General features: G+C 47.8%; 2 protein-coding genes across 3 annotated transcripts in view; both read right to left on the reverse strand.

Annotated features, from left to right (window-relative positions):
- Window positions 1–237: 237 nt before the first annotated feature.
- il6r (interleukin 6 receptor) lies at window positions 238–16,084 on the reverse strand. Its single transcript, XM_061248605.1, has 10 exons — window positions 15,595–16,084; window positions 13,787–14,317; window positions 13,155–13,278; window positions 12,601–12,776; window positions 11,790–11,953; window positions 10,377–10,524; window positions 3,834–3,874; window positions 3,622–3,682; window positions 2,730–2,832; window positions 238–1,675 (listed from the first exon to the last, which is right to left on the reverse strand). The coding sequence occupies exons 1-10, from the start codon at window positions 15,677–15,679 to the stop codon at window positions 1,468–1,470; spliced, it is 1,641 nt and encodes a 546-aa protein (XP_061104589.1). The 5' UTR covers window positions 15,680–16,084; the 3' UTR covers window positions 238–1,467.
- Window positions 16,085–18,827: 2,743 nt separating this feature from the next.
- The window catches only part of atp8b2 (ATPase phospholipid transporting 8B2), a 55,614-nt gene continuing 50,523 nt past the window's right edge, over window positions 18,828–23,918 (reverse strand). For both annotated transcript variants that reach the window (XM_061233930.1, XM_061233925.1), the window contains 6 exons: window positions 23,661–23,744; window positions 23,295–23,540; window positions 21,815–21,953; window positions 21,465–21,595; window positions 20,628–21,116; window positions 18,828–19,730 (listed from right to left, as the gene is read on the reverse strand). In XM_061233930.1, coding sequence (XP_061089914.1) covers window positions 19,632–19,730; window positions 20,628–21,116; window positions 21,465–21,595; window positions 21,815–21,953; window positions 23,295–23,540; window positions 23,661–23,744 — 1,188 coding nt within the window. In that variant the 3' untranslated portion in view covers window positions 18,828–19,631. The remainder of the gene's footprint in view (window positions 19,731–20,627; window positions 21,117–21,464; window positions 21,596–21,814; window positions 21,954–23,294; window positions 23,541–23,660; window positions 23,745–23,918) is intronic.

Here is a 23,918-nt window from a genome sequence, read left to right on the forward strand (position 1 = left end):
ATCTGTGCCAAGGGTGTTTGCAATATTAAAGCAAGGGTACCAGTAATTTTGGCACTATGGTTTCCAGGAAAAGATTACTTAATAAAAAACATTGAAACATGAGAATACATGTATTAAAATAAAAGCATATAGTTTTCCTAGATTATTATCTGTGTTTACTAAATGCATTTTTCCCCCCTCATTTGGATGTGAATGTGAATAATTCTGGAGCCCACTGTAAATGATATAACAGACACATTTTTGTTAAAAATATTTTTCTTTTTATTTATTATGTTTATTTAAGGCGGCACTGATGGTGCAGTGGGTAGCACTGCCACCTCACAGCAAGGAGGTCCTGGGTTTGAATCCCGGTCAGCTGGGGCCTCTCTGTGCGGAGCTTGCATGTTCTCCCCGTGTTCGTGTGGGTTTCATCTGGGTACTCAGGTTTCCCACAGTCCAAAGACATGCAGGTTAGGCTTATTGGAGAATCTAAATTGCCTATGGGTATGAGTGTGTGAGTGAATGGTGTGTGTGCCCTGCGATGGACTGGCGACCTGTCCAGGGTGTATTCCTGCCTTTCGCCCAATGTATGCTGGGATAGGCTCCAGCCCCCCTGCCACCCTGTTCAGGATAAGCGGGTTAAGATAATGGATGGATGGATCTCTTTCTCCGTTACACAAACTTCATGTGTGTTCAGTACTCATCACTCGCAGTGTATATGCAATGGTTTGTGCTAGCCATGCATTCAATTCTAGAAAGTATACACAGTGTTTGAATCAACTGCATGGTAGGTGAGTGTATGTGAGTACTGTGTGTGTGGCACTGTGTCTGTGTGTGTGAGTACTGTGTGTGTGGCACTGTGTGTCTGGGTGTGTGTGTGTGTGTGTGTGAGTACTGTGTGTGTGTAGTTGTGTGTGTGTGTGAGTACTGTGTGTGTAGCTGTGTGCATGTCTGTGTGTGTGTGTGTGTGTGTGTGAGTATGTGTGTGTGTGTGTGTGTGTGTGTGTGTGTGTGTGTATCCTGCGATGGACTGGCGACCTGTCTAGGGTGTATTCCTGCCTTTCGCCCAATGTATGCTGGGATAGGCTCCAGCCCCCCTGCGACCCTGTTCAGGATAAGCTGTTCAATCACTTGCAGTGTATATGCAATGGTTTGTGCTAGCCATGCATTCAATTCTAGAAAGTATACACAGTGTTTGAGTCAACTGCATGGTAGATGAGTGTGTGTGTGTGGCACTGTGTGTCTGGGTGTGTGTGTGTGTGTGTGTAGTTGTGTGCGTGTCTGTGTGTGTGTGTGGCACTGTATGTGTAGTTGTGTGTGTGTTTGTGCGTGTGAGTACTGTGTGTGTGGCACTGTGTGTGAGTTGTGTGCATGTGCGTGTGTGTGTAGTTATGTGCATGTCTGAGTGTGTGTGTGTGTGAGTACTGCGTGAGTCTATTGACCAACTATTACAACAATACATTTGTACACATCTCTGATGCTCTTCTCTCAGTTTGTCTGAACCAGAAAGTAGCCCATGTTGTTGAGGTGAATTCCCTCACCCCTTCCTTCCTCCTGCAGTGAGGGAGGTGCAGAAGGCCCAGGCACTAGGGGGTTTCCTTCTTCTCTGGGCAGCTGAGAGGGGTGTGGGGCTGGAGTGTGTGAGGTGGAGCATCGAGCCAGCTTGAACAGTTTAGATGTGAACTGCTCTCTGTGTCTGGATAGTGAACAACAAGAGTTGGAGAGACCAAGAGGTAGAGAAAGAAAAAGATTTGTTTAAAAAATGGAGAGTACAATAGATTCTAATTTGTGTTTTTCATTAAGCAGTGATCAGATTATTATTATATATATTTTTTTAAATAAAATGTTGATTTTCATTTTAAAGAATTGGATTTTATTTCTGTTACCTCCACCCCCCTTTCTCCCCAATTTGTAATATCCATTGCATAGTAATGATGCAATGACCACTTCAATTTCCATTGTTGATTTGGAAGGTGCAAACAAGCGACTGTGGCTGTCAGTCGCCACCTCTTATCACAGGGCTTCACAAGTCAGGCTTGAGTTGGAAGACACATCCCGTGCAGCTCGACACATAAAACTGCAGGAACGGGATTGGCCAGCTCGGGTCACTATGGCATGATGAAATGCTTTCTTTTCTTTTTAATTACATGGCAAAGGAAAAATTAGCAACAGTGCGAGTGGCGCTGAAAATGCACGGTTCCTGTGAGAAATGACCTGAGCTGCTGCCAGTGCAGGAGGGTTTCAGTTATTCTACCCAGGAATGGCTTCCACTCAAACAACAGAAGCATCATAAGTTACACTGGTCACAGGATATGACCTCACAGGACTGCGTCAGCCACCAACATGCTCAGAATGGCTCAGAAATCATTTCAGTCCTGAAGCTTAGCTATGACACATAACCCAATTTAAATACTCAAGTCAATCCAGGCGACTCTACACCAGCCCACTCAAATCAGCTTCAGGCTCACCCGCGCCATTTTGTTTGTTAAAGAAGATCTTAATGTGTGCTCTAGGCCTCAGTGTGGACATTTAAATTGTATCCTTTGCTGAGCACTTTTTCATGGCACTTTCCAGCTTCCTGTGATGTGTGAAATTCAGTGCGTTCATGCCGAAATGGTCCTTTGGCTTCAGGTCTTACGCCTTGTAATGTGTGTTATGTGCACTCACTGCACATATGCTCACGATGAAAATGCCATGTGCACTTTTTTCAGAGTCCTTGCTGGGAATGCGGAATGAGAGGAGAAACGTACCTGAGGATGTAGACCGCCAGCACTACGACGGCACCAAGCACGCAGGCCGCAAGCACCCAGGACAAGTGCAAGGTCAGCGTTGGACGGGTTGAGGGGGAGGACTCTGGGAAGGATGAGGAGTGGTTGGAACAGACTGATCGTCATCCGCTAATCGGCAGTAATGACATGTCTTAGAGCACATTCAAGGTAGGGTGCTTGCATGTTATTTCTTGCTCATTTGCTAGTAATATTCCGCCCCAGAATTTGTGACGTTGTGAATAAGCTCCCATTTGGTGCCTCTGCCTGAAAGCCTCTGGATATACAGAAGGCCAGCAGCATGTAGAGTTAAGATACAAAGTAGGATTTACACCTACTCCCTACTAGGGGCCATGAGATTGGTAAATCAGCCGTAGACATGGTTCATTGATTTGAGAGATGGGAAAGCTTGCTGAAGGACTCAGAGAACGTCATTCCGTGCAGCATACATCAGCAACGAATTCTCTGCGATATGACATCCCTTAGATTTATATAAAATGTGTGATTTTGGTTGGTTACATTGAAAGTATAACATTTTTGTTCAATAAGTAGGCATTTAAAGTTTATATTGTTTATTTTTGTGCATTATCAGTCAGAGGTGCCAGTAATTCTGGGGAACACTATGTAGACAATTAGCTACATACGGATATATATATATATTTTCGGAAAATCTAACAATTCAGCTAGCTAGCATAAATACTTGCTGACGTTGCAAGAAGTAAGTTTTTTCCCCCCCAAAACATGCTTACTTGGCAGGTCGTGTCAAGGGATACTGAATTTTTTGGACAAAACCAGTACCTTCTCCAGAATAATCTCAACGTATCTGTGAACACAACATTGTTTTCCATTTACTGTCAGGCAGGGCATTTATACTCACCAGATGGCATCTCACTCCCAGAGCCATCGCCAGACTCTGTGATGAAGGGGTCGAAGGGGTTCTACAAAATAGGATTTCCCAAAGAAAGAGCATTGAAGGGAGGTGGGGAAAGGTGGGGAGAGAGGGGATGGGTTAGCTGAAATGCCCGTCTATTCTGCAGGACACGATGTGTAAAACTGAAACACATTTGGCCAGACGGAGCGCTCACTTACAGAGGAGGAGTGAACGTCACTGGAGGCACTGGGTTCTGGAGCTGGAGGAGAAAGGGCCTGCAGTCACTCCACTACTCCAACCTTCCACCGTGCACGACCAGCTGTGTGATGCTCACACACATCAGAGATACAGTGTGCACGACCAGCTGTGTGGTGCTCACACGCATCAGAGATACAGTGTGCACTACCAGCTGTGTGGTGCTCACACGCATCAGAGATACAGTGTGCACTACCAGCTGTGTGGTGCTCACACGCATCAGAGATACAGTGTGCACTACCAGCTGTGTGGTGCTCACACGCATCAGAGATACAGTGTGCACTACCAGCTGTGTGGTGCTCACACGCATCAGATACACCGTGCACTACCAGCTGTGTGGTGCTCACACGCATCAGAGATACACCGTGCACTACCAGCTGTGTGGTGCTCACACGCATCAGAGATACAGTGTGCACTACCAGCTGTGTGGTGCTCACACGCATCAGAGATACACTGTGCACTACCAGCTGTGTGGTGCTCACACGCATCAGAGATACAGTGTGCACTACCAGCTGTGTGGTGTTCACACGCATCAGAGATACACCGTGCACTACCAGCTGTGTGGTGTTCACACGCATCAGAGATACAGTGTGCACTACCAGCTGTGTGGTGCTCACACGCATCAGAGATACAGTGTGCACTACCAGCTGTGTGGTGCTCACACGCATCAGAGATACACCGTGCACTACCAGCTGTGTGGTGTTCACACGCATCAGAGATACACCGTGCACTACCAGCTGTGTGGTGCTCACACGCATCAGAGATACACCGTGCACTACCAGCTGTGTGGTGCTCACACGCATCAGAGATACAGTGTGCACTACCAGCTGTGTGGTGCTCACACGCATCAGAGATACAGTGTGCACTACCAGCTGTGTGGTGCTCACACGCATCAGAGATACACCGTGCACTACCAGCTGTGTGGTGCTCACACGCATCAGAGATACAGTGTGCACTACCAGCTGTGTGGTGCTCACACGCATCAGAGATACACCGTGCACTACCAGCTGTGTGGTGTTCACACGCATCAGAGATACACCGTGCACTACCAGCTGTGTGGTGCTCACACGCATCAGAGATACAGTGTGCACTACCAGCTGTGTGGTGTTCACACGCATCAGAGATACACTGTGCACTACCAGCTGTGTGGTGTTCACACGCATCAGAGATACAGTGTGCACTACCAGCTGTGTGGTGTTCACACGCATCAGAGATACAGTGTGCACTACCAGCTGTGTGATGCTCACACACATCAGAGATACACCGTGCTCTTCCAGCTCCGTGGTGCTCACATGCATCAGAGATACACCGTGCACTACCAGCTGTGTGGTGCTCACACGCATCAGAGATACACCGTGCACTACCAGCTGTGTGGTGCTCACACGCATCAGAGATACAGTGTGCACTACCAGCTGTGTGGTGCTCACACGCATCAGAGATACAGTGTGCACGACCAGCTGTGTGGTGCTCACACGCATCAGAGATACAGTGTGCACTACCAGCTGTGTGGTGTTCACACGCATCAGAGATACACTGTGCACTACCAGCTGTGTGGTGCTCACACGCATCAGAGATACACCGTGCACTACCAGCTGTGTGATGCTCACGTGCATCAGAGATACACCGTGCACTACCAGCTGCGTGGTGTTCACACGCATCAGAGATACACCGTGCACTACCAGCTGTGTGGTGTTCACATGCATCAGAGATACAGTGTGCACTACCAGCTGTGTGGTGTTCACACGCATCAGAGATACAGTGTGCACTACCAGCTGTGTGGTGTTCACACGCATCAGAGATACAGTGTGCACTACCAGCTGTGTGATGCTCACACACATCAGAGATACACCGTGCTCTTCCAGCTCCGTGGTGCTCACACGCATCAGAGATACACCGTGCACTACCAGCTGTGTGGTGCTCACACGCATCAGAGATACACCGTGCACTACCAGCTGTGTGGTGCTCACACGCATCAGAGATACACCGTGCACTACCAGCTGTGTGGTGCTCACACGCATCAGAGATACAGTGTGCACGACCAGCTGTGTGGTGCTCACACGCATCAGAGATACAGTGTGCACTACCAGCTGTGTGGTGCTCACACGCATCAGAGATACACCGTGCACTACCAGCTGTGTGGTGTTCACACGCATCAGAGATACAGTGTGCACTACCAGCTGTGTGGTGCTCACACGCATCAGAGATACAGTGTGCACGACCAGCTGTGTGGTGCTCACACGCATCAGAGATACAGTGTGCACGACCAGCTGTGTGGTGCTCACACGCATCAGAGATACAGTGTGCACTACCAGCTGTGTGGTGCTCACATGCATCAGAGATACACCGTGCACTACCAGCTGTGTGGTGTTCACACGCATCAGAGATACAGTGTGCACTACCAGCTGTGTGGTGCTCACACGCATCAGAGATACAGTGTGCACGACCAGCTGTGTGGTGCTCACACGCATCAGAGATACAGTGTGCACTACCAGCTGTGTGGTGTTCACACGCATCAGAGATACACTGTGCACTACCAGCTGTGTGGTGCTCACACGCATCAGAGATACACCGTGCACTACCAGCTGTGTGATGCTCACGTGCATCAGAGATACACCGTGCACTACCAGCTGCGTGGTGTTCACACGCATCAGAGATACACCGTGCACTACCAGCTGTGTGGTGTTCACACGCATCAGAGATACAGTGTGCACTACCAGCTGTGTGGTGTTCACACGCATCAGAGATACAGTGTGCACTACCAGCTGTGTGGTGTTCACACGCATCAGAGATACAGTGTGCACTACCAGCTGTGTGATGCTCACACGCATCAGAGATACACCGTGCTCTTCCAGCTCCGTGGTGCTCACACGCATCAGAGATACACCGTGCACTACCAGCTGTGTGGTGCTCACACGCATCAGAGATACACCGTGCACTACCAGCTGTGTGGTGCTCACACGCATCAGAGATACAGTGTGCACTACCAGCTGTGTGGTGCTCACACGCATCAGAGATACAGTGTGCACGACCAGCTGTGTGGTGCTCACACGCATCAGAGATACAGTGTGCACTACCAGCTGTGTGGTGTTCACACGCATCAGAGATACACTGTGCACTACCAGCTGTGTGGTGCTCACACGCATCAGAGATACACCGTGCACTACCAGCTGTGTGATGCTCACGTGCATCAGAGATACACCGTGCACTACCAGCTGCGTGGTGTTCACACGCATCAGAGATACACCGTGCACTACCAGCTGTGTGATGCTCACGTGCATCAGAGATACACCGTGCACTACCAGCTGCGTGGTGTTCACACGCATCAGAGATACACCGTGCACTACCAGCTGTGTGGTGTTCACACGCATCAGAGATACAGTGTGCACTACCAGCTGTGTGGTGTTCACACGCATCAGAGATACAGTGTGCACTACCAGCTGTGTGGTGCTCACACGCATCAGAGATACAGTGTGCACTACCAGCTGTGTGGTGTTCACACGCATCAGAGATACACTGTGCACTACCAGCTCCGTGGTGCTCACGTGCATCAGAGATACAGTGTGCACTACCAGCTGTGTGGTGCTCACGTGCATCAGAGATAGTGTGCACTACCAGCTGTGTGGTGTTCACACGCATCAGAGATACAGTGTGCACTACCAGCTGTGTGGTGTTCACACGCATCAGAGATACAGTGTGCACTACCAGCTGTGTGGTGTTCACACGCATCAGAGATACACTGTGCACTACCAGCTGTGTGGTGCTCACACGCATCAGAGATACACCGTGCACTACCAGCTGTGTGATGCTCACGTGCATCAGAGATACACCGTGCACTACCAGCTGCGTGGTGTTCACACGCATCAGAGATACACCGTGCACTACCAGCTGTGTGGTGTTCACACGCATCAGAGATACAGTGTGCACTACCAGCTGTGTGGTGTTCACACGCATCAGAGATACAGTGTGCACTACCAGCTGTGTGGTGCTCACACGCATCAGAGATACAGTGTGCACTACCAGCTGTGTGGTGTTCACACGCATCAGAGATACACTGTGCACTACCAGCTCCGTGGTGCTCACGTGCATCAGAGATACAGTGTGCACTACCAGCTGTGTGGTGTTCACACGCATCAGAGATACAGTGTGCACTACCAGCTGTGTGGTGTTCACACGCATCAGAGATACAGTGTGCACTACCAGCTGTGTGGTGTTCACACGCATCAGAGATACACTGTGCATTACCAGCTGTGTGGTGCTCACACGCATCAGAGATAGTGTGCACACTCTCGCTAGAGAAGCACAATGACTTAACACTGAAACCGGTGCTTTGAATTATGCAGTATATAACTGAACAAGCTCATCCTGACCCACACCCACAGATGGAAAATGTGTGCATTTAATTCAGTTCACTCTCCATTTTCCCTTTAGTCAGTGCTGCAAGGCATAAAATAGTAGTTAAAAAATAGTAGTCAGCATAAGCAATTTTTTAAAAATGCACTTACGATGACTATTGCTTTTTGATTAGAACAACTCTTCATGTGTGTTTTGCTATTTATGGATGTGATGGTTTTAACTTCTTGAAGAACCTATGCACCAGTAAATCGCTTTGGATTAAAAGCATCTGTTAAATGACAAAAATTTAAAAATGTAATGTAAATGGTTATATTCTCAGTAACTCAATTCCCCAAATGAGTGACCCAAACTAATTTAAACAAACAAACAAACAAACAAACAAACAAACAAATAAATAAATAATTTAAAAAAATATGCAGGAACATACTTCTTACAAGCTGCCTTTTCGGGCGGCCTGTAGCATAGTGGTTAAGGTACGTGACTGGGATACGCAAGGTCAGTGGTTCAAATCCCGGTATAACCACAATAAGACCCGCACAGCCATTGGGCCCTTGAGCAAGGCCCTTAACCCTGCACTTTGCTTAGTCTAATCTGTATTTCACTCTGGATAAGAACAAATGCCATTAATGTAATGTCATGTAATTTTCATTTGGGCATTGAGGATACAGAAACGAATCATGGAAATTTTTGTTTTTTTCTATAGTCAGAGTCTCATCCAGGTTCAGAATTTCTGCCCACCCACCCACAGGTAATAGTAATATAAAAGAAAAGCATAGGCAGAAAAGCATGGGCACAAGGTCAGTCTCAATAGCGAAAGAGAACAGGTTCAACTTCAATTTATATTATCCGTGGGACCTTCACCGGGACAATAGGTATTTACCGCAAATTCACAGTGGAAAAACTCTCAACTTGACATATGCAAACATAAATGTCCAATCTCAAGCCAGGATCGAGCTCATAGTCATTTACACATGATACAGATATAAATCTAGCTTATGGGCATTCATTCAAGACCCACTCATTGTTCACTGCCACGCTCGGACACATCCTGGCTTCCACCTAAACAATAGGGCACATTTAACCAGAGGCATTTGGGAAGTCTATTGGGTGTGGCACACAAACACACACATGTGTTTCCACACTAAAAATGAGACCCACTTATGCAGCACACCTCCCTGTTCTCCCCTCCCTGACCCTTATACCAGCACACAGCTCCCTGACCCTTATACCAGCACACAGCTCCCTGACCCTTATACCAGCACACAGCTCCCTGACCCTTATACCAGCACACAGCTCCCTTCCCCACACCACATGTCATCAAGGCCCCAGTTGCCATAGTGATAAAGCAGATGGGGGGGATTATAGAATAGATGAGAAGGTGGGTGACTGTCAGAAACCTCTCAGTATGAAACAGCTGCTAATCCCAGAATATAGACAGGGCAGATATTCAAATGTCATGGGCCAATTACTGTACTGGTCACGTAGTTAGCTTTGAGTGTACCTGTTTCTTTAGGTTATCCTCTCAAGTGTGACAGTTCAGTGAATGCAAGCTTTGTAACAGTATGTTACATTACATTACATTATTGGCATTTGGCAGACACTCTTATCCAGAGCGATGTACAGTTGATTAGAATAAGCAGGAGACAGTCCTCCCCTGGAGCAATGCAGGGTTAAGGGCCTTGTTCAAGGGCCCAATGGCTGTGCGGATCTTATTGTGGCTACACCAGGATTAGAACCATCAACCTTGCGTGTCCCAGTCATTTACCAAAACCACTACGCTACAGGCCGCCCCTGTAGCACATTTACTACAGTGCTGTGTCTTTTTATTTTAAGTAACTCAGTAAGAGCCGTGTAATGTTCTCAACCCCAGCCCCCTTCTTGTTGTGTTGGGACTGCATGTAAGCTGTGTGTATGCATACAGTGTGTGTGCCTTTCATTTCCAGCACATAAACGCTGGACTGTAACTACAGATGTAGTCACAGGGCCATATTTGTATGCTGTGTGTCTATGCAGTGTAATGTGTTTACATGCATTTTCAGGAACTATTAAATACACAATACCCTCACACAAGCTTTTAATGGAACAAGTATACTAGTTGGGATTTGCTACGCTATCAATGTTAATATAAGGTTGTACACGCAGTGGAGGGACACCTGTCCATGAACGTGCGTACAGCTGGGGGCTCCAGTCGCTCCACTGGCCCAGATCAAACTCCTCCTTGGCCCTGACCCGCAGAACGTATTCGGTCCGTGGCAGGATGTCCTTCATGGTGTAGGACACTCCCTTGGAGACCACAGTCTGCTACAGGTCCCAAAGACAGGGGAGTGGGTTTGTTGGTGAGGAGACGGGGATACAGTGCAATGCCACTGCAGTAATGCAGTTTTACATTTGTCAAAAATATTTTTTAAAGCCTTGTTCACAAGTGTGCCTCACATTTAAGATACAGGTTGCGGCAAGATGAGAATTCAATAAAAGGAACTGGGAGGAGAGTACTTCCTATGACTTTCTCGAATATTCAAACCCTATAGTCAAAAAATACCTTGCACTAAAAAGTTAATTGTTTGAGTCTGCGGTGTGAAAACTGTAAGTAATCACAGAAAGTACTCTCCCCTTCCAGTTTTTAAACTCAGTATCACTCTGGCTAAGACATGGGTATTGACTGAGCAAAAGTGAACGTCAAAGAGGAAGCGAGTGGACTTTGAACAAGTTTTCCATCGATCCGGTCAAAAATGAGCTAGCACACAAAATTAACTGAGCACTCACACACACACACACATATCCTCATACACTCCAGCCCCACACACAAACTAATCGCACTATATACACTTACATATACAGTACTGGGCAAAAGTCTGAGGCACCTGTATAACATTCTGTACAGATAAGATTCTTTCAAAAATAATTCAATGAAAGGTCCTAAATAAAGGTACTATACATTTTACATTACATTTTAGTCATTTGGCAAAATAGTTAAAAACTGTATCAAATCAATATTTTTTGTGACCGCCCTTTGGCGTTAAAACTGCATGACTTCTCTGAGATAGCCAACGCTGTCCTGCAGTTCTATAAGACAATCAGCAGGGAGGTTGTTCCAAGCATGTTTTTATGTAAAAAGTTGCTTACAGTAATATGTTACTTTTTTTAATTAAACACAAAAATGTCTCTGAAAAATTAAATCTTTTGGAAAATGAATATTTGTAAATCTCAAATGTATTCTTTTATACTAACACACACAAAAAAAGAAACATATATATGATAAAGACTTCTGCACAGTACTGTAACTGCCATTTTATATATTGTATAGTGTACATAAGGGTGGGACCATGTATAAAGGGCTGTGATTCCTAAACCGATCACTTCATACGCATATTAAGCTCATATTCCTTATTTCATTTCAAAGCCAACGTGCTCAAGTACAGAACCAAAACAACTAAAATGGTGTCATTGTGCCCAAACTTTCCTCTATAAAATGGTATGATATCCAGGTCCCTGGATGTAACAAACATGATTAAATAGCACCGACTGGGCCAGTGGTGCCAGGGCAGGGACCCTGTTAAACAGCTCACCGCTTCCTTCGCCTGCCCTTTCACGAGGGGGAAGTACTCCAGCTGGAAGTACAGACGGTAGAAGTTTGGACTCCAGGTGTGGGGGTACTTCCATGTCACCTTCAGCCTGTGCTCCATACCGTCCATCTTATGCACCGTCACATTGGTGGGGGGGTCTGGTTTAACTGCGGGGGGCCAGTCAAGATAGATCTGAATCACTGCTAATGTTGGGGGTGGCAGGACTAGTGTGTAATACAGAATTAGTGGATTATCGGTCCCTATTGGTGATTTGCGGACAGTAACCAATAGAGTGTGAGGGGAACGTAGGAAAGCAAACACTCAGTCATGCGGTTACGGGTGCGGAGAAAACGACAGAACAGCTCATGAAGAAAGACAGAGAGAGAGAGAGGAGGATGAAGGGTCACAATGGGAACACAGATGGATTCTCTACTGTTCCCATTCTGTGATCACATTTGACATTTCATCCTTTCACTGACAGTACAGCTTTATTAGTCTGTAAATCAGCCTGCACGGATGGTTATGTGAATTTGGGCAAAAGGTTGAGAAGCACTGCCCTCTGTCCATAAGTCCACAACAGACCTGGATGCAATTTCTTTGCATTCAAATACCTTTCTGAGCTTGATTGATCGTGCCTGGTGCAATTGAGCCCAACAAAAGGACCAGAGGGAAAGGTCTGAAATGTTTCAGAGCATTTTGATACACCAGATAAGCTCAGTAAAGCATAGAAACATATTTGAATCCAAAACAATCAGTAAAAGAGAACTTTTTATCAGGAAAGAGAGAGACAGGCAGACCACACAAAGACACTCACTAATGTTCTCCGGATGGATTTCAATGGTGGGACTAGTCGCATTGCCAGTAATGCTGGTTACGCACAGAGTTGCCTGGAAAGCGTCCTTTTCTCCCTCTCTCTGCTCCATGGCACACCAGCAGCGAGCCCGTGAGGGACTAAAGGAGCAGTTCACCTTCGACTGCCGGCCGTACAGGCTGGGGCCAGAGAGAGGGTGTCATTTCCAAAATCACTCCGATATCTGTGGCTCTTTCGCTTTTAAATCAGAGGTGTAAAATCCAGGTTCAGAAAGTAAAAGTCCCCGCCGGTATTTTGTTCCAATCACCTGGATTGAGTAATTAGCACAATCCTTCAGCCAGGAGGTAGAATGAATCAGATGGCTGAGCTAAAGGGTGGAATAAAAACATGGCATGACTTTTACTTCCTGACCCGTGGAATTTCAACCTCTGCTCTTAATTATATAATTTACTCGAGTACATGCCTGAAAGAAAACACTGCATTTCTAGGACTGCAGCACGTGGGTACTTTCACAGAAGAGTTTTTGTTTTGCTAACACTATAGCCTATAACACTCACCCCTTCTTCAGAATGAGGTAGCACCGCGGGGTCGGGGTTATGGGTTTATTGGACGTCCAATCACAGCGAATCTTGCTGGTGGGTGTTTTCCTGTAGCACGAGAGAGTGGGCTGCTCTAGAGGGACTGGGAGAGAGGGATATATATGAGAGAGACGTATACAAGTACAAACACAATGACACACGAGCACATACAGTATACATGTGTTACACATATACACACAAAACATTTGCTCCCCGCTATATCAAATCCTGACTATAGAGTAGTTTTTCTAATGTGGTAATTGTATGAGATTATAGACGGTACATGTATGCATTGCACATAATTATATAGTTTGTACAGTTTTCGTAATCAACATTTTTATAAAAAGGAGCTTCCAGTTACCCACACCAAACCACTATTACACTATTAAAGTTTTCATTTCATTTACAGCAATTGTGCAAAATTCAATCAGAGCAATTTAGGGAGAAACTAGGTACAATTAAACAAATAATAAACGAGTCATAACAGTCTTTTTAATGGAACGAAGTCCACGAACTGGGGTATCAAGTAGTGTGAGTAAAGCGTAAGCAAAGCCACGCAAACGCATAGGTGAATGACACAGGCGATGTAGGGGCAGCACATATGCACTCACCCGCAACAACAATCTCAACGGAAAAAACCTTTTTCCCCCCTCGGTGACAGCTGTAGTTCCCCCTGTCACTCGGGAGGAGGGGAGCGATCCGCAGCGTGTCCCCCGCTTCCCCTCCCCTCGTCCAGACGCGGCCGTTCACCCTCCACTGCGCCCTGTCCCCGAGGCCCCTCGCCACCCGCCCCTCAGTCCCCGGGGCCTCGCCGCGGGCACCGGCGTCCCCCCCGTCGGCGCCAGATGCGTTAGCATGTCCCGCGCTCCCCGCCTCGCTCCCGTTCAGCCCTGCGCTCACGCTCCCCTCCCCGGTCGGGTCAAGCGTTTCTCCTGCCCCGCCGGCCGAATCCGCTCCCTCCATTAACCCGGTCCGGTTGGGGGCGACGGTCTCCACCCCGGGGGGCAGTGTGGCACGGGCTTCCCCCTCTGCCCCCCCCCTGGGGCCCCCGCCGGGCCGTGCCATGTCCACAGAGATCTGGCCACTGCAGTGGAGGGTGACATTAGTGCCTGCTGCCAGTACCTGTACACCACGTGGAGGATCTGCAGATAGGTCAAACAGAAGGGTTTCAGTCTGTTTAAACTGTACTGTATGGCATTTTATGGGGGGGGTGCAGTCTGTATTATTTAGGTCCAGAAAAGAGTTGTGTGTGTGTGTGTGTGTGTGTGTGTGTGTGTGTGTGTGTGTGTGTGTGTGTGTGTGTGCGTGTGTGTGTGCATCTGTGCATGGACATGCATGTCTGTGTGTGTCTGTGTGTAAGTAGCTGACACAGTGGTTGTGGTTAGCTGGGCAGCCCTGATAAACACAGCTGAATTGCATAACTAAGCAACTGCATGTTTCAGTTCCTCTTCCCATCTCTTGTCATTCCCCAAAATGTGCACATAATCAACAGTTTAATAAATCCTCCCTTTGCAAACCCATCTTGTCCAACAGATTGTTTGAACATTTTAATTTCCAGGAGTTAATGAATGTTATTCAAATATTATATGCCCCGTAGTGTCCTAGAAATTGATTTTTCAACGTTACAAAGTTTAAAAGCTCAAAGTTCGTATTTACTCTGATGTACAGCCTACAGTCCCCATTTTGCTTTGTTTCAGTCACTTATAGCAGTTTTTCAGGCTACTCGGGAGTCAGTCACTTATGTTTTCAAAGTTGAAGAGACGGTGGTGAGAGAATATACAGCAACCATTTAAATGTCACAATTGGGTTTATATGCGAATCTAATGGGTGTTATGTTGCCCAGAACATATGAAAACCACTTATGACACTTATTTTTCAAAAATCAATATTTTTTCATTTATTGACTAACCATGTTGATGAAGCGTTTGATATTGTTTGTTGAGTTTCATCTGAAAACGTACACATAGGCAACCATTTAAACATCACCTACATTTTGTAAGACGTCACTTTGCGACATAAATTAACTAACTTTACCGCAGTCATAAGTGACCGGTTCCGTATCAATTTGTCAACAGGAGCTTTAACTGTAGTTGAGATGTTCACTATGCTTAATGAAAACAAGACGTTAAAATACTAGTCTGAAGACAATTAATTAGGCCATTCTATTTAAGGCCCACACGTTTATCAATCAAATAAACTAATGTAGTATACTTGTCATAAACTACCATAAACTTATGAAAATAGTAACTATTATTATTATCATTTATTATTAATACTATAACTTTGTATTATTAATATTTACTACTCATGAACAAACAAAAAAATAGCTCAATATTGTATATCTTACACAAATGAATACAAAGTATACACTAATACATTTTTAAATCATTAAACAAGAGCAATAAAAAATGAGACAAACCTTTTTGAGGACATATTCCTTCTTGAAAACATTGAACCTGGATCTCTATCAAAACACCCAAAAGGAGATTAAATGAAGTACGCATTGTCTCGTGCGATGTCTCTCTCCAATCTCCAAAGAAATTGACTGTGCAGTAGATAATTCGAGGCTAGCGGCTCGAATTATTACAACAACGATTATTATACATTCGATCAACGAACGAATCATGCGCGAACTTTTCTAAATTAGCCTACATAATAAAGGTATATAGGCTAATATACTGATTTCTTTACCACGCGAATGGAGCAGAAGCCGATATCGGTTGAAGCCTATTACACACACTTCTGTAAGGACAAACTAGAGACCGTCTTTAGTTTAACCCTTAACCCGTCACAGCGTTCCTTCTCAAATAGGACTGGAGCCAGTGAGGAGAAAGAAGTACATCTTCACGCTTGTGTGGTTTGAAAACCAGAGCCTGAGAGAGCGGCAATAGGAAGACTCGTCACTGCTGCCTTCCCATTTCTATACCTATAGGCTGCTGTTGGTAAAGAAATCCGGTCTTGCGAAACCTAGAATTGTTGCACCCCATTTCTGCGACAAGGGCGGTATGACTTCACCCGAGCTGTGGACTACCTTTTTGAAAATTATGCAATATATATCCAACAAAATTCCACCATTAGCCTGTAGAAATCATAATAATCAGAACAACGTAATATAATAGGCCAACATGCATAATTAAAAGTAGGATAATACACTCTCAAAATGCCTTAATATCAAACACACTTTTTGTCCTAGTTACTACTTTTGCATTACACACATACACTCACTGAGCACTTTATTAGGTAGACCCGTACAGCAGCTTGTTAATGCAAATATTTAATCAGTCAATCATGTGGCAGCAACTAAATGCACAAAAGCATGCCGACATGGTCAAGAGGTTCAGCTGTTTTTCATACCAAATGTCAGAATGGGGAAGAAATATAAGTGAAGAAAGTGATCTAAGAGACTTTGACCGTGGAATGATTGTTGGTGCTAGACAGGATGGTTTGAGTATCTCAGAAAGTACTGAGCTCCTGGAATTTCCTCTCTAAAGTTTGTGGAGAATGGTGCAGAAAAACATAAAAGTAAAAAACATAAGTTCTCGTTAATGAGAGAGGCCAGGGCCAGACTGGTGAAAGTCGACAGGAAGGTGACAGTAATGCAAATAACCACACATTACTACACTGGTATGCAGAAGAGCATCTCTGAAGACACAACGCGTCAAACCTCCAAGTGGATAGGCTACAGCAGCAGAAGACCAATGAGTCTAATAAATACATAATAAAGTGCTCACTGGGTGTACAAGTTATGTTATAAAGGGAGAGTTATGTTATTAACGGAAAATGTGTTGAAAGTAATGTGTCGTCCTTAACATGGAGGTGTGTTTAAAAATGACATAAGAAATGTCATATAATGTTTGCCATTTGCATTTTTCATTTTTTAAATCTCCCCCCCCCCCCCCCCCCCATTTTCAGTTTCAGTCAACCACAGCCTTTTCGTTTCAACATTAGTCAGTAGTCAGATGTAACTAATGTCCTTTCTCTATCATTGTAGACAATGGGAACAAAAAAATATATATTGCTAGCTTCATATTTGCTGGGACAGTTTTACTGTACATTTTGTTTTTTATTTTTTTTTGCACATTCCCCAAACAAAAGATCATGAAAATGAATAAATTCCATGACTCAAATGGGTATGTTTCCCTCAACGGAGGGACATGGAATTATTTATTGACCACCTTTCAACCTTTCCATTCAACTTCAGGACTAAGACCCAACAGGCTTAACAAGAGTAACAAGACCTGATAATACTGGATACATTTGAAAATGGTCAAAACACTCAAACATGTTCTGAACATCCAAACTTTGACCCACCCTCTTGCACATCTACAAAACCCTGCCACAGCTACGGTTTTATTGCCAGATGTCTTCCTCATGGGAAAACGATGAGAGAGGCAACAGTATGCCAAGTATTAAGAATGATAGGTGTTTTTCATGTGGGCGTGAGTCAAAGCCTTGACTCAGTCATCGATACTTCCTTTGGAACAACGATTTCTCCCAACAAATATGACAAACCCCCAAAAAACAGAACAATGCAAATACGGTTGGCGAGATGCCAGCATTCACATTGAGGCCTGTTGATCTGTCCCAAATGAGAAACTACAATACCAGTCCAAGGTGGGACGATTGTGACTTGACTCCAGGACGCAGTGCAAACGTTGTGAGCACCTGAAGACCAGGGTGCAGGCTATTGAAGAGCCATGAAGTACAGTCCTTTAAGATCTCCACAATTCTCCGTTTCAGTTCTTAATCAGATGGGCAACATCTTTTTAAAATAAAATAGAAAGTCCAGGCCAGTGTGACCCAGAGTCAGGGTCTCATCTTCTTGCTGCAGTTCAGCAGAGCCCAAGGCTATCTGTGAGCATCTCACCCATTCCAGCGTAGTGCTGCCCCTCCAAACACAGCCACGTTCTGCCTACATCTGCCAGGGGGAGCCAACCTTGGGCAGGAGCACCAATATGGTGCAGAAAAGGAGGGTTGAGTGCTGAATCCTGCGCTGTCCAATCAGGTGAATGTGCCGTTCTCACTGAGAACTATTGTGTACACAACTTCTGAATGCTCACTTGTACAATCCCATGTTGTCCTGGCAGTCCAGGCAGTAGCCAATGACTACCAATTCCTTAGCTCCTGTTGATATACCTGGCCATCCTCATACAGGCTACAATAAAGGAGTGGCCATCTGTAGAAAATAATAACTTTCATATGTTTTTGAATCAAGATAGGTTTTTGTATTTATTTATTGAAAGAGATTAAGAAAAGTTGATGGATTTGGGTTCAGGGAAATATGCCCAGAGCACTTAATGCCCAGTGAAGCATATGCCAAATTGGATACACTTCAGGAGCAAGACCCCAGTCTGGAAATGGATGATCAGTGACTGGAAACATCAGTTAGCCCAAATGAGCCGAGACCTCAAAGTTCATCGACACAAGGCTTATTTAGGAGATTTAGGAAAACAAACCCTTGATGGGAGAGAAAAGAGAACGGGAGAAGAGGAGAGTGGGAGAGAGGGAGAGAGAGAGAAGAGGAGAGGGGGAAAAAGAGAGAAGGGGAGAGTGAGAGAGGGAGAGAGAGAGAGAAGAGAGTGGGAAAGAGAGAGAGAAGGGGAGAGTGGGGGGGGGGAGAGAGAGAGAGAAGGGGCAAGTGGGAGAGAGAGAGAGAGAGAGAGAGAGAGAGAGAGAGAGAAGGGGCGAGGTGAGAGACAGAGACAGAGAAAACAGGAAACAGCCAAAGTGTGATGGGAGGCAACTGTTCAAAGAATCAGTGCTGTGAAGCGAAGGCAGAAGGACTGGTTGCTGGGGAGAGAGAAATTATGGAACACTTTTGCTCACATAGCCTAGATTCTCAACGTGAGCACCCCAACACTGATCCATCAATGGGTTTCAGGGAAACACTTGAGATATGTAAAGTGCCTTGACAAAGGCGTCACCCTGTCGACAACATTTGTGATCTATAATCAGAACCAGAACAGCCCCTTATCCCTGATTAATCCAATGAAGGTCGAAAATAACGTTCCCCAAGATTCCCCAAGCGTCCTCTCATTTCTCCCTCAATTCCCTGTCCTTCCTGCCCTCTCTCCATCCCACCAGAGTGAATGCATGGGCGGGAGGACCAACGTATCTATAGGCTGAGGCCGATGTTTTCAATCAAAACTGAATCGCTGTCACACATACACTGCATTGGTTTTTTTGTTGTTGTTTTTTTTTTTTTACAATGCACAACAGTTTTGTCTCATATCCGTATTGTATCAAAACAACTTTTCTGTCAACTTTTGTCCAACAAAAAAGAATGTTGCTTGGATGCTCCCCTCCTTCATGGGAGAAAAGGAGAGTGCATGGAAGCCGGGAGTGGCCTGTGTGACGTGGCTGATCCAGTGTGTGGGACACTCAGCGGGGGTGTCATGGCTCAGAACGGGGTGGACCCAGGGGCACAGTCGTACGGTTGCTTTTCCTGCGTGTTCCTCAGTCGGCGAGGGAGCTCTCCTCTGCGATGGGGGGAGGGCCGGGGCTGCTGGCACCGCTGATGCGTGCCCCCACCCCCCGCCACCCAAGCAGCGCCTCCTGGTGGACGACAGGAGAACAGGCCTTCAGACCTTCACCTGGATGCACAGCGGGTATGACAACAGTCTCAACTTACCTATGATTCAAAGTGTCCATGTTGGACTTCTGTTAGTCAGTGTTAGCATCTGGGCGCTAGTGAAATTGCGTCAGTGCCCTCTTTAGGAGCGTCAGTGCCCTCGTTAGGAGCGTCAGTGCCCTCGCTAGGAGCGTCAGTGCCCTCGCTAGGAGCGTCAGTGCCCTCTTAGCGGCGTCAGTGCCCTCATTAGGAGCGTCAGTGCCCTCTTTAGGAGCGTCAGTGCCCTCGTTAGGAGCGTCAGTGCCCTCGCTAGGAGCGTCAGTGCCCTCTTAGCGGCGTCAGTGCCCTCATTAGGAGCGTCAGTGCCCTCTTTAGGAGCGTCAGTGCCCTCGTTAGGAGCGTCAGTGCCCTCATTAGGAGGGTCAGTGCCCTCGTTAGGAGTGTCAGTGCCCTCGTTAGGAGTGTCAGTGCCCTCGTTAGGAGCGTCAGTGCCCTCGTTAGGAGCGTCAGTGCCCTCGTTAGGAGCGTCAGTGCCCTCATTAGGAGCGTCAGTGCCCTCGTTAGGAGCGTCAGTGCCCTCGTTAGGAGCGTCAGTGCCCTCGTTAGGAGGGTCAGTGCCCTCATTAGGAGGGTCAGTGCCCTCGTTAGGAGTGTCAGTGCCCTCGTTAGGAGTGTCAGTGCCCTCATTAGGAGCGTCAGTGCCCTCGTTAGGAGCGTCAGTGCCCTCATTAGGAGGGTCAGTGCCCTCGTTAGGAGTGTCAGTGCCCTCGTTAGGAGTGTCAGTGCCCTCGTTAGGAGCGTCAGTGCCCTCGTTAGGAGCGTCAGTGCCCTCGTTAACAGTATGACAGGGGACAGACAGTGTTAGTTGGCTGAAGGCTCACCTGCACGGCTCCCAGGCTGATGGCCCAGCCTCCAGCAGACTCAGCCCCAGGGCTCCGGGCCAGGGTGGGGGTGACGGTGCTGCTGCAGGCCGGGCCCAGAGGGGTGTGGGCGGCCTCTTCGGCGGCGGCGGGGTCCTGGGGGCCCAGCAGAGAGGAGGAGGTGGAGAGGGGGGCGGCGGGGGGGCTGCCCTCGGCCTGCGGCGGCTGCTGCTGCTGCTTCTTCTTGCGCAGCGTGTCGATCCAGCTGGCGCTGTGGCGCGAGGCGAAGCTGGCGAGCGCCAGGGAGCTGAGGCGCATGTTCTTCCCTGAGGTGATCAGCTCCCCGAAGCCCTCCTGGTGGGCGAAGGCGTAGCCGGAGCGCCGGGAGCCCGCCCTGCCCAGCCGGCCCAGGGCCCCGGCCCCCAGGCCGCCCGCCCCCCCGCCGGGGCCCCGCCCGCCCCGCCCGCCGGGCCTCCGCTTCTTCTGACGGACCAGCTGCGTGTACCGCACCTGAGCGCGGAGACATGCCAACACTGAGTCATCCTCCCCTCACTTCCGTTCACCATTTAAATGGAGCGTTCCGGGGATATGAATTCCCTGGATACACCATAATAAATCCATTTCAGCCTGAGGGAGAGCAGTTCTGCAGCGTACGTATCTAACACTTGCACCGGGGGTGACATCACTCGCTTGAGTCAATATTTGTTGGACGCAGACCGAGGTGACTTCAGTTTGCTTGCATTTAGTACACAGTTAATGGTTAATAGAGTGAAGGAACATTGTGTCACTATGACTGACACTGACCGACAGACAGAAATATGTTAGGATGACATTACTCTGCCCCTCCCCTCCCCTCACCGTGTCGGAGAGCTGGGGCTTGAGGTCCAGTTTGAGAAAGCGGAAGGCCAGGACAGGCACAATGCAGACCACTGTTGCCAGGGCGATGGTCAGCCACACCACTGGCTGCCCCAGGGTGTTCTGGGCACTTCCTGTGGGGCAGAGACAGAGCAGCCAATCAGATACACTGTGACACCACGACACCATGCCCACTGCCAAAACAGAGCGTGTGTCTTAGGTAACACGCTAAAGGGAGAGGACAGTCACAATGTCGAGTGTTGCAGTGCTAGCGATGAGGTGTAGGTGCCGTGTCCGTTCAGGCTCCAGAGAGACTCCAGTCTGCACAGGGTGCAAGCAGAGCGGTGACTCACCGGCGAAGCAGAACTGATTTGGAAAGATACTGAAGAGGATGTTGCTGTGCATGGTGAACAAAATGGTGAAGTAGGCACCCAGAGAGCCCCACACAAAGAAATGGTTTATTGCTGTCCAGTAGCCCGTGTCCAGGGAAATCTAGAAACACACACACACACAGACACAAGGGAAAGGACATAAAAGGAGATGATATTGTACGCTGTACATTAAATCTGATACTATAGACCAGACACGAGACACACAAGACACTTCAGCAGAGAGTAGACCCCACTCCACCAGGCCCACTCTAAAGTGGACCCCACTCCACCAGGCCCACTCTAAAGTGGACCCCACTCCACCAGGCCCACTCTGAAGTAGACCCTACTCCACCAGGCCCACTCTGAAGTAGACCCCACTCCACCAGACCCACTCTGAAGTGGACCCCACTCCACCAGGCCCACTCTAAAGTAGACCCTACTCCACCAGGCCCACTCTGAAGTAGACCCCACTCCACCAGACGCACTCTAAAGTGGACCCCACTCCACCAGGCCCACTCTGAAGTAGACCCCACTCCACCAGGCCCACTCTAAAGTGGACCCCACTCCACCAGGCCGAGTCAGAGCCTGTGACCCAGCAGGGGTGAGGGGTCCTCTAGAGAGCCCTGCGTGCCTCACAGCTGCTTCACTACAGGCCCTCTGCTACTCATGAAGGGGAGTCCATGTTTATCATTTTACTTTATTTTACCAGACAGATCGGAGGAGGATGCAGGTCTCCTTTGCAGTGATGATCTGGGGGAAAAGAAGCCGGTAGGGGAATGCAAGGGCTGGTGGGGATAGCGTGATGAGATGTAGGGGGCGATCAAGTGGCCAGACATAGAGAGCAAGTTTTTTTGGGAGTGTTACCAGGACACCAGGATTAACATCCCCTACTCTTTTAAGAAGTCCCACGGGATGGTTAATGGTAATGGTATATGGTAAATGGTTGCCATTTCTATAGCGCCTTCATCCAAAGCGCTGTACAATTGATCCTTCTCATTCACCCGTTCACACACACACCAACGGTCATTGGCTGCCATGTCAATCACCATTGGCACCGACCAGCTCGTCAGGAGAATTGGGGGGGTTAGGCACTTCGACTCACCCAGGGCGGCAACCCTCCACCTGCTCTTACCGCCTGCTCTTACCGACTGTCCGTTCAAAAATATGCCATCCAGGTCTCTCTAGCGCATTGTTCCTAACCCTGTTCCTGAACATCCGCCGTCCTGTCCTGTTGCTTATCAATCCAACCCGAACAAAGCACACCTTAGCCAGCAGCTCGCTGAGCCACCAATGGGCAGAATCAAGCGTGCCAAATTAGGGTTGATCTGAACACCTACAGGACGGTCGATCTCCAGGAACAGGACTGGGAACCACTGCTCCAGAGACAAATACTGCAAACACCATGGACGCAGGAAACGGCACAAAGCCCAGACGGGGAGAGCGCACAGGAAGTGGGCTTTACCTGCACGCTGACCACAATGACCAGGGAGGTTGCCACGGTGACGGCGAAGGTCTGGTAGTCGGCCAGGGGGACGCCGTCGAGGCGGGCGGCCTGGGAGAGCACGCCGTAGGGCACGAAGAAGAGCACCACGGAGGTGTATATGCCCTGCGCGATGCAGATGAAGAACTCGCGCTTGTTGAAGAGCAGGTTGAGCTGTCCCGGCTCGTACAGCTTGGGGTACTCCAGGCTGCGCTGTTCTGGGACGTCCTGGGACAGGGACACACACATACGGAGGAAGAGCTTGTCAGGGTGTGTGCGGGACCAAACGCTGGGACGGGCTGAATGCAGCTCATACAGAGAGGGGTAGACTTTAGTAGGACCGCTCACCTGGTCAAAAATCCCCATGGCCAGCACAGGGAGAGAGGTGTACACAATGTTGTAGAGGGTGATGAAGTACTGGTCATACACCGTCTACAGAAAACAGAGACGGGGTTAAGGGTATTCTGCTGAACAGTGCTTGATTTGCAGTCACATTACATTAGTTATTTAGCTGCCGCTTTTATCTAAAGGGACTTACAGTTGATTAGACTGAGTAGGGGCCAATCCCCCCTGGAGCAATGTGAGCTCAACAGCTGCAATGATCCA

This window comes from Conger conger, chromosome 1 (assembly GCF_963514075.1).
Source record: "Conger conger chromosome 1, fConCon1.1, whole genome shotgun sequence".
Classification (NCBI taxonomy): domain Eukaryota; kingdom Metazoa; phylum Chordata; class Actinopteri; order Anguilliformes; family Congridae; genus Conger; species Conger conger.